The 11,240-nt window shown below is 43.9% G+C and overlaps 1 protein-coding gene across 1 annotated transcript; it reads right to left on the bottom strand.

Moving 5' to 3' along the window:
• Positions 1-7,213: 7,213 nt before the first annotated feature.
• On the bottom strand, positions 7,214-8,260 carry LOC143017919 (serine/threonine-protein kinase Chk1-like). The gene has a single exon (XM_076172959.1). The coding sequence runs from the start codon at positions 8,258-8,260 to the stop codon at positions 7,214-7,216; it is 1,047 nt and encodes a 348-aa protein (XP_076029074.1).
• Positions 8,261-11,240: the final 2,980 nt, after the last annotated feature.

Raw genomic sequence — 11,240 nt, 5'->3', positions numbered from 1 at the left:
TAGAATAAAATATGTAAAGTAAGTCACAATGGCGAGGGTTTTCAGCTCGATTCTGACTCTTCCTGAGATGAATAAAATCGTCTGTGATTAGACAGGATAGCAGGCTTTGGGGACGTTTTCTTCGAGAAAGGATAAACATGTTCTGTTGGTCGGGAAATCTTCTCAAACCGGATTAATAGCCAACGTGCAATGCAAGCGCATCTTTCATTGGTGAATATTTTATACGTTTTTATATGGTGTGGTTATTTTAGGATAAAAAATATATTTGTAAACATAACTGTATAAGTTTCAGCAACGACGAAAGATATTCCGCATAGACTTGACTTGTCACGGGTCAGGCGAGGGTGCCCCCTTATAGTTACAAAGTCTGCAGCGTGAAACCCAGGGATAGGCCGGTCCTGCACTGGAACACTAGGATCAAACTCGAGCTCGCCAGTCCTTTCATCCTCTTTCGTATAAAAAAAAAAAAAAAAAAAAAAAATCCACACCTTCATATTTTTTTTTCTTTTGTATCTTCTTTTTTTTCTTCCATCCATTTGCTTCATCTTCCTCTACTTCTTAGCTCAACTTCCATCCTCTTGCCTCCCACTTTCTTCGTTATACTTCTTTCATTTCATTTTCTTTTCTGTATCCCCTTTCTTGCCAGCTACACACTCAGCGCATCCACTCCCCCTCTCTCACTCCCCCCCTCCCAATTTTTTTTTTTTTTTATCAATACCTCCTTTTGGGGGATGAGTGGGTGGGGGGAAGGTCTTTCCCTGATTTTTGTTTCTATTTTATCCACTACACTTCAATGACCCGAATTGCCCCTATTTCACCTCACTTTTGTTGCTTTGCAAGACTGCCGCTCTTCGTCTTTGGTGCGGTCTTTCTGCCTACCTTTTCCCCGCCCCCCTCCCTCCCTCACCCTCTTTCCTCCCTACCCCTTCAGGCGTTCTTCTTTTTTATTTTTTTTTATTTTACTCTCGCCGTACCACCGTCTACTCTTTCCCCTCCAGCTTCCGACTCCTCTTTCCATACGTGTGTGTGTGCCTTTGGCCTCCCAAAGATTTTATGTCGCATATTTCTTTCTCTGAATGTTCACCATCGTGGAAGCACACTCTCGTCTCTCCGCTTTCTTGAAGAACCCCCCCCACCACCACCACCTCACCATCCACCCAACAACCAACAACCTGAGGTCTATTTTGTCAAGAGTCTGGCATTACGATCTTTTCAAATGGGATTCCACGTTCCAGGGACAAACATCTCTGCCCTCAAAGATTCTTTTTTTTCTGTCAATTCTTTTGGATGGGCAAGTTCGTCCGTCGACAGACTCTAATACTGATGAATCCTGTACAAGACCTTTTCAGAGGATCTCTGGACTCTTTCTCGAGGAGAGCACCCCACGAATCCCCTCCAGCCTATTCCTACCCTACCCTTTTCTCTCTCACTCTCTCTCTCCCTCTCTCTCTCTCTCTCCCTTCTCTCTATCACTCTCGCTCTCTCTCTCCCTTCTCTCTATCACTCTCGCTCTCCCTTCTCCCTTCCCTCTGTCACTCTACTCTTTCCCCCTCTTTCTTTCCTCTTTTTCCCCCTCCCACTATCGACCCTACCTTTTTCTCTCTCACTCTCTTTCTCGCCCTTCCCTCTATCTCTCTACCCTTTCCCCTCTTTCTTCCCTCTTTTTTCTTCCCCTCCCCCTTCTCTCTACCTCTAATCTTCCTAAATCTCTCGTTCTCCCACTATCTTCTCTCCACTCCCTCTCTCAATCTCTGTCTTTCAACCTCTCTTTCCCTCTCATTTTCTCCCATTCTCTCTCTCTCTAACTCCCTTGCTCTCCATCCCTCTCTTTACCTCCCCTCCCTGCTGCTCTTTCGCCCATTGTTTTTCTAACTTTCGATTATTATCTCCCTAACTCTTTCTCTCTCCCAATTCTTTATTCTCTTGCAATGATCTCTCTTTTCCTTTCTTTCTCCTTATCTTCCCTAAACGTTCACTCACTCTTCCTCTCTCTCTTTCTCTCTTTTATATATATATATATATATATATATATATATATATATATATATATATGTGTGTGTGTGTGTGTGTGTGTGTGTGTGTGTGTGTGCGTGTGTGTGTATACATACATGTGTGTAAGTTTGTATGCATATGTGTACAGTATGAAGAGACGAAGAGGGAGGCTCGTCGTGTTAATAAACCGGCTGGCCCTGTTGTAGATGTGCTGTGTCTTGCTGCATTACCTCAGACTCGAAGAACAGGTAAGATACACCGATGACCCGTCATCCACGAGGAGCTAAGATGAACGGGTGACAGATGGGATTAGGGTGGGATTAGGGTGGGACTAGGGTGTGTGAGGGATGGGCTCATGCCTTTACTGGCTACCTCCCTTATAAGGGAGTAGACATATCACGTGATTAAGGTATATAGACGATATACCAGGTACAATACTTGTCATAGCCCTCGTGACTGCAGGCATCACTAGTAAGTTTAGAATGTTAGATAATGTGGACGAAAAGATACAATATAGAAGATGAATATAACTGATTCTTACCTTTTCTAGACACAATAATTAAAACAGATTTTGTCTAAATGTTAAAAAATTACTGGAAACAAATTAACGAACAGGATTACATTTACTATCAGCACACAGCGAGAAAGTAAAATAAACTGTTATCATCGGATTCTTCTTATATGCATGTAGGATTTATAATTTAGAACGCAACAGAACACATTATTTCAGTATTTCTAAAGTTAAAACACCTTGGAAGTATTATTGCTACGATAAGAAGGGAAAAATAAGAAATCAAGAAATGTAACAATAAATAAAAAAAGATAAAAAGAAGAAAAATATATTAGTAGTTCCCAATTCCATATTAATTTCAGAAATAGCAAAATACATTGAAAAAACACTCAAATTAACACAGACACAGGACAAAGAATAGACAAGATCCTAACTAGAATAACAACAAGCTTAGATGAAAAAGTAAAAACATTTTATACAAAATCCCATGCACCGGATGTGATCTATCTTACAACGGCGAAAGCGGACAGGGAATCACAGTCAGAACACAACACAAAACCGACGACAAATTACACAGAAATGTCAACGGTCGTATAACGAACACCGATATGAAAAGAGAACGACCAAACTGAACCAACATTGAAATATTACACCAAGGACTCGAAAAGAGAATGAAAAACATTTAAACTTGCATAAATAAATAAATAATAAAAAATAAATAAATCTAACGATAACCGAAGAGGATTCATCACATAGTCTCTCTTAGCAGCAGCGGCAGTCGAGGATTGAAAGAATCGAAGGAGAGGAGGAGGAGGAAGCAACCCACGCAATATGTATACATAACTATCTCTTTTCTTGATCTAGTTACCTCGAAAGACCAAAATGTCGAAACGTCGGTAATAAAAATTCTATCTCATGTTTCCATCTCCCTCTCGTCCTCAAATTATCACAATATGTATATATGTATATATATATAATTTATATATAATACACCCCCTCCACACACACACAATGCACACACAAATTGGACGAAACAACAGTGTGTGCAAAAACCATGCACGAATTGAAGAGCAATTTAGACACTGCGAGATACAGAGACGGGACACCACGAGCATAGCTCCCCTTCCCGTAAGATACAACTAGGTAAACACAAACACACACACACACACACACACACACACACACACACACACACACACACACACACACACACACACACACACACACACACACACACATTCCCCAACACACACACATATGTTCTCTCCATTCCTTCCTTCCTTGCCATGTCTCCTTTCCCAGGGGCAATTAGACGGCCAAACGGTTTGACAAACCCGGTTTGTCAAACAAGTGTCTGAAGTGATGTTTGAACGTATGAATAAGGTATTTGGTTGTCAAACACGTTCGACAAACGTGTTTGACGACCAAATACCCCATTCACACGGTCAAACATCACTTCAAACAATTGTCTGACAAACCGGGTTTGCCAAACTGTTTGACCGTGTAAATGGCCCTTTACACGTGGGTTCAATCTTGACGTAGCGGCTGACTCCCTCTGGCGTGGTCCCCCTTCGTGGGTGGATCCCCGACAACACCCGTGTGGTCCGTGGGCGGCGGGGCACGACGACGACAGGTCCTGTCGCCCTCCTCCTGACGTCACTCGTCGACCTTGGCATGGTGAACCCTGGACGTGATCCTTTAACCTCGTGGGGTCCTGCCCTGAGCCGATTAAAATCGTCTGGAGTCAGCCAGATCAGAATCGGTAAAGATATAGTCTCCTAGCGAGAGAGCTAACCCTTCAGGATGGAGTACTTCACTAAGCTGGATGAAATGATATAGCATTAGCCAGAACTAAATTGGTAAAGGGATTAGACTTAAGCTTTGCAGCGCGAGGTCCTATTCTTTGCTGAATAACTTCATTTAACGTCAACTAGAACAGAGTTTGTAAAAAAAATCGTCATCGTAGCGAAGGATCTTAGTCCATAGTGTTTTGGTGTCCATGGTCACCTCATTTTGACGATCCTGCTATCCATCTTTCGGCCATGATTACGCTCACTGAAGACCTGTGTGCCCTGAAGATCTCGACACTATGTTGGCTATGGTGGCCATAATTATAATTTTTGTGAGACTATATCCCACAAGATGTCTTGTATTCTCGTCCCCATACTCTAAAGATCTCAGTACTATGCTGATTGTGTTGAGAATAGCGATCTTCTACCCGTGGTCACATCCCAGGAAGTAGCTTGTACTTTTTGTTTCTGCAACCACATTCATTGGATAATTCAGTGGATGATCATGTTAAAGTCTTTAAAGGAACTTTATGCCTGAGGTTATGTCCTTTAAGGCTGCGTTTACACTGAGCAAGTCTAGGCCGATTCTCCTCAACTGTTGCAAGTTCGGGTAGAAAAGACTTCGGTTACCACCTTTCCTTTTTTTAATCTTCAAAGGTTAAATTACCTTTGTGTCGTATACTGAGAAACTGAATGACGAACTGAAAAGAGTTATACTAGTGTTGCCACTGTGATCTATACCAATTCCCACAAATGAGTGAGATTTTTACCACAAAATTCCCCACAAGGAAATCTGGATTTCCACATTTTTCCTAACAAAAAGAAGGAGTTATTATATACACGAATAAGTTCATTGCAACATATAATTTGCTCACAAAACATCCCATTGTGAGCAAATTTCTCAGACATAATTTTGTGGAAATTCCATCAAAATGGCATCAGTGAGTTATACCTTTACGATAGATACAAAGTTGAAGTGTTCCTTTGGGAAGTTTAGAATCCTGCAAAGGAAAGTCTTCTTCTACAAATGAAGAGCATTTGACGAGAATCGTCCCAGACTCGATCGCGTCTTGCTCCCTCATGTTCCTGTCGTCTGCGACGGATCGCCCCCTTTCGCGGTTATGTGGATAAGGTCACTTCCCTCTCAAGGCCTTATCTCTTCTTATCGCAGTTATTGCTTTGTCATTCTTGGTCCCCGCTGACGTCACGGGGGCTTAAGGTTCCTTTGACCTTTACATTAATTTGGCCTTAGAGTCTCGTTACTCCACCCTACCTTTATCTTAAATGCCCTTCACACTTATATGTCCTTGTACCCTTTATATTTGAAAGCAGAATAAGTTTTCGCGACAAATTATGTAAAGTTTTACTGAATTTGGCGTCGTGATCAGAACGTATGGAAGCGCGCCCCAACAGACGAGTATTGCGAAATGTTTTTAACATTTTATGAAAAACTGTTTATGAAATACAAATTATAACGTAATAAACACATCATATTCACGCAAGGTGTGCCTGAAAAAATACAAACAGGAGACTTTATTCACACAATGGCGTGACACAGCAATACCACGGGATTCTATTCACGATAAGGACGTGGCAGATGGGTAATCTGCCTTCGAAGCACAGAGACAGACTTTCTGTTGCTAAATTGAAGTACATTTGAACTTCGCTAACTCTCGAAATGATAAGGTACATCTAGAAGCATTTCAAGTGAGAGAGAAGTTTAAATTGTGCTTCAGTTCAGCAACAGGAACTCTGCCTTTGCTCTGTGCTGCGTTATCTGCGTCGCCTATGTTTCCTGCGTCACCTGTGTCTCCTGAGTCGCCTACGTCACCTGTGCATCCTGCGTCGCCCGTGTCTCCTACGTCGCCTGTGTCTCCTGCGTCGCCTACGTCACCTGTGCATCCTGCGTCGCCCGTGTCTCCTACGTCACCTGTGTCTCCTGCGTCGCCTACGTCACCTGTGCATCCTGCGTCGCCCGTGTCTCCTACGTCGCCTGTGTCTCCTGTGTCACCTGCGTCTCCTGTGTCTCTGTGTCTCCTGCGTCGCCTAAGACACATAAATGCGTGACACCACATTTACCTTCAACTTTCTCCAATCATCTATTTTTCAAAACTCCGTCACTAACTCCCTTAATTCCACCTCTGACCCTGCCACAAGCGCAGTATCGTCCGCAAGTGACAACTGGCTCACCTCCCACTTCTCTCCATTTTCTCTGACCATCTCCAGTCCCCTGCCAATTACCCTCGCATTTACCTCTTGCACCACCCCATCCATATATATATGCACATACCAAGGTTTTTTTCCCTTTTACAAGGGATGTAGCCAAAAGTCAAAGGCATAAATCCACTTCCACCCATTCCATCCCCTCATACTCCAGTCCCATTCACCACCATTCTCCCTCTTTCCTTGGCTCCTCCTGGATGAAGGGTCATCCCTGCATCTCACCCACTGCCCTGGGTCAGAAGCAGTGTCGCAAGACAAAGCACATCCACAGCAAGGCCGCTTAATTAAATCGGCGACCCCCCCCTCTCCGTCCCCTTATACAGAAAAGGAGTAGACGGGGAGAAATCCCTTCGGATTGCGTCAATTTATTTCTCACACATACTCCTTCACCCCCTATCCCTCACCCACTCCCTTCTGTGCATCACAGCATCATCCATGCACAACCATTCTCCACATGCAATTATGGCTGCCGCCAGATGATTTTATTCAGCTGAGGGAAAATTCCCATAAAAGAAGTGATCTGCCAGATACTCAAAGCAGCACTTTCGTAAAACTTAATTGTCTTTTCATAATTCGGTTTAATTATTTTCTAATTCGTTTATCGCATAGAAGTATTTTGACTGCTTTAGGCAGTAGTTTCATAAAACTTAACTTTTTCCTTATAATTCATTGTCATTTTTAGTCATTTATAGCATCTTCAGCCTTGAATCCAGGCGTCTTGATCGATGCATGGAAGAGTTGCTCGTTCTTCTGGATCTGGAACGAGAAGCTTTTCAAAAAGTGCGAAAGATTCCTCGGAGAGTGACTCCCATCGTCTCTCCTTTCGCATTTCCGCGGTCGCCTCCAGCATGACCGCAGAGGACCAGATCTCGAAGTCTGAATCCCCGCTTTGGGCCCTCCGCCAAGGACTTCGACCAGTAAGGAGCTCGAAAAGGATAATGCCGCATGACCAAATATCGGCCTGTTGTCCCTTGTAGCGTCTTGCGAAGACTTCGGGAGCAATGTAGGCCGTTGTGCCGCACACGCTACTGAGGTACTCTCCCTCCACGAACTCACAGGCGAGCCCGAAGTCACCGATCTTTAGAACGTCTTTGCGTGCGAGAAGAAGGTTCTCCGGTTTTAGGTCTCGGTGAGTAACGTGGAGAGAGTGGACGTATTTGAGTCCTTGGATCAGCTGAACAAAGTAGTATCGTGCCTCGTCTTCGGGCACTCCTTTGTCGCTGATTCTTTGCCTCAGAGTGCCACCGCTGGCGTACTCAAGGTAAATGTAGAGGTGTTCTTCGTCGATGATTTCACCCAGGAAAGCAATGATGTTTTCATGCTCGAGTTTCCTGTGAATCTCGACTTCTTTCAATTGGCGTTCGAGGCGGTGGATTTTAACAGTTTTTCTGGCGCAAAAGAAACCAGAAGAGTTCTTTTCCATGAGCTGAACTGATCCAAAACCGCCTCTGCCAAGAAACATAACCTCTTTCCATTGGTTTTGTAGATCAGAAACTTCGGATTCTTTGATTTTCTTGTCGATATGGGAATCTTCATCTTCCGAATCCGAACGTTTCCTTTTGACTGCAGACTGAGCTCTAGAGGCTTCAGTCGCTTCTTTTTCGTTGTTGGCGTCACTTTTCGAGTCTCCTACTGCGAGGTCGAAGTCCTTGTCGAAGTCCCGCGAAGTGCCTTGTCCCTGAATTCCTTTCTCGCCTTCCTCTTCCGGATCCCCGGAGACTCTGGGGCAGCTGTCGATTCTCATTTCCACAAAATATTCATACTAATTTCAGACAAATTCTTCGCACAGCAGAACTTTCTGGAGAACCTAGATATGTAGTGTGTCCGTGAAGCTACGCAATGGTTACGAATGAAACATCATTGACGTTCCTCTGGGAGAGAAAAAACTCAACCAATACGACAATTATCCTTTAGGTGAAAGAGAGAGAGAGAGAGAGAGAGAGAGAGAGAGAGAGAGAGAGAGAGAGAGAGAGAGAGAGAGAGAGAGAGAGAGAGAGAGAGAGAGAGAGAGGAAGAGAGAGAGAGAGAGGGAGGGAAAGGACACCATGTCGTTAGCTACCTATGAACGAGGACAGAAAAAACTCAACCTATACGAAAATTATCTTTCAGGCGAAAGAGAGAGAGAGAGAGAGAGAGAGAGAGAGAGAGAGATACAGAGAGAGAGAGAGAAAGCAGACGCCATATCCTTAGCTACCTATGAACGAATAGAGAAAAAAACTCAACCAATACGACAATTGTTCTTCAGACGAAGGGGAGAGAGAGAGAGAGAGAGAGAGAGAGAGAGAGAGAGAGAGAGAGAGAGAGAGAGAGAGAGAGAGAGAGAGAGAGAGAGACCGCAGCCTTACGAGACACTGAATCCTTCCTCTGGCCTTGTCTTTCCGCAAATCTATCAAGAAACGAGTGACAAACGTCTACGAACCATAAAGAAACGAGGTGAAGCTTTTGGGAAGTTGATCGAACGAATAAGGGAAAGTGAACCAAAACTTCTGCACTTCCTGGTTATTCGTAAGAGTTAAGCATAACAAAAAAAGACGAAATCGAGCGAATGCCCAATGACCTCCGAAGTTATTTGTTGTTGTTCGTGAATATAGTTTACCAACGTTTCTATCTATGTGGACTAATATTGGGTTACTCGGGAGATATAGGGGCTATCACACTGGGCAAATTTTCCTCCGACATCCTACCTCCAACCTCCATTTGAATAGCTAGAATATGACTACGCTTACTAAGAACATGTCAACAGTACGTCTAACACTCGTATAAGTTTACAATCTCTTAGTTTCGTTATTTACCGTTACTATACATTACGGAAAGATTATTTGATATCTTGATATTTGAAAATTAGAATATTATAACCAAAGTCGTTTTTCACTCAAACGAACTCTCAACTGACGATGATGGCGAAGTCCGTGGAAGCCCAGTGTGATAACGCCATCAAGAGAGGGTGGGGGGGGGTAGAGGGAGGGCCATCTATGATGACGAGTGACGAGAACAAAGAAACCAATCACAGCTTTTTCGTTATGGGGCTAACGTGTCCACACTAGAAACCTGCGCTTCATTGAAATCACCACAAATAGACACGGTCCACTAATTAGGCACACCTAACGAAGGGGCAAACAGACGTGACCTTATTGTACACACCCGAACCTGACCTATGACATCATCAAAACCATGCAAATATATACATTTAATTGTTGAGTAATTCATATACTTTTATATGCATTCATTTCTGAATAAAGGTTGTTTTGTGAGCAAAATTGTATCAATAAGAACGTCTAACGATGGTGGTAGTGCCTCATATTCTGTTGAACAAAGCGGAATAGCTTTCCTGGGAATTCTGAATCTGTACACACGAAAATAATCTACAGTTTCGTTGCCATGGTGCCAGCTTAGTAGCTGCTAGCTAGTTTAATAGCTGCTAGTGCTCGCTGCAAGTTAACTTACCCGGCAACTAAGCGTTGTCCCTAAGATAGTTTCGAGCTAAATACACTTTCTGTTGACACTGGGATAGTTTCGAAGTAAGTTAACTAAATTTCGATTGACACTGGGCAAATTGAGGGGTAGTTAACAAGTCGCTATCACTAACAGCTACTAAACTAGCCCGTGTCAGTGAGGTTTATGAGCGCATTAGCATTCTTCTTTCTTTGTGAGCAATATAGACAGACTTCCTCACTAACACATTACCTTGTGGGACATATATATATATATATGTTTGTGTATTTGATAAATCACTGACAAAGACGACCTGAAGCACAAGAAGAGTTCTGAATAATTGCCCCGAGGAATACACGTCGTGTCGTCGCATCGAGCCGGCCTCCGGAGTGTGACAAAGATTTTTTTTTTTTTTTTTCTGGTGCAGTTTCTCCCGCGCTATTACAGACTGGAGGGACAAAACTCCCCGCGACTTTTCTCAAATAGCCCCGGGCATGCTTTCAGCTCAAAACTATTTTGTACTCTCAGAGACAAACATCCGTTTCGTTCCGTCGTCTGGTGGGAGCTGCTCCGGCGTGTGGAGTCCTGCGGGAGTGAGAAGGCGTCCCAACTTGGCACTGGAAAAGTGACCTCAACCTTCCTTTGTTCGACCAAAGAGTGGAACACTGCATATGTTTTATTCAGGCAAGCACCAGGGGATTTCATTCGCCAATGGTCTTTTCCCCCTTGCAAGAGGGGTGGCCGAGTCTCCTAGACTCCTCACTGGAGGAAAATATCTGGGTCGTTCCAAAAGTAATGCCTCCTATTTTTTAATTCAAAAAGCTATTACGAAGACGGGAGTGGCACCATTAAAACGAGCGACCATTTATGCTCCAGAAATCATTTTTCTACGTAGTCACCACCATTCTCAATGCACTTTTGCCAGCGATGAACGAGAGCCTTGATGCCTCGGTCGTAAAAGTCAGCGCCTGCCGAGGCGGTCCATTTTTTCACGGCTTCACGGCTGCGTTTACGGCGTTGTTGTCGGGGAAACACTGCTCACGTAATGCGTCCTTCAGAGGTCCGAACAAGTGGAAGTCTGACGGTGCCACGTCGGGACTATACGGTGGGTGAGACAGCACCGTCCAGCCGAACTTTGTCACACATTCCGTGGTCTACAAACTTGTGTGTGGCCTGGCGTTGTCGTGTTGCAAACGGAATGTTTCCCTTTTCTCTGGCCTTACACGGGCAATCCGGGCCTTCAGCTTGCTCAACGTTTTAACGTAACGGTCAGAGTTGACAGTCGCCCCTGG

Source organism: Oratosquilla oratoria, chromosome 33 (assembly GCF_046742065.1).
Source record: "Oratosquilla oratoria isolate Oo_2021 chromosome 33, ASM4674206v1, whole genome shotgun sequence".
Classification (NCBI taxonomy): Eukaryota; Metazoa; Arthropoda; class Malacostraca; order Stomatopoda; family Squillidae; genus Oratosquilla; species Oratosquilla oratoria.
This window is presented reverse-complemented; position numbering and strand designations above follow the sequence as displayed.

Excerpts from the sequence above, each read along its gene's own strand:
- LOC143017919 (XM_076172959.1), bottom strand. The coding sequence starts at position 8,260 with ATGAGAATCGACAGCTGCCCCAGAGTCTCCGGGGATCCGGAAGAGGAA.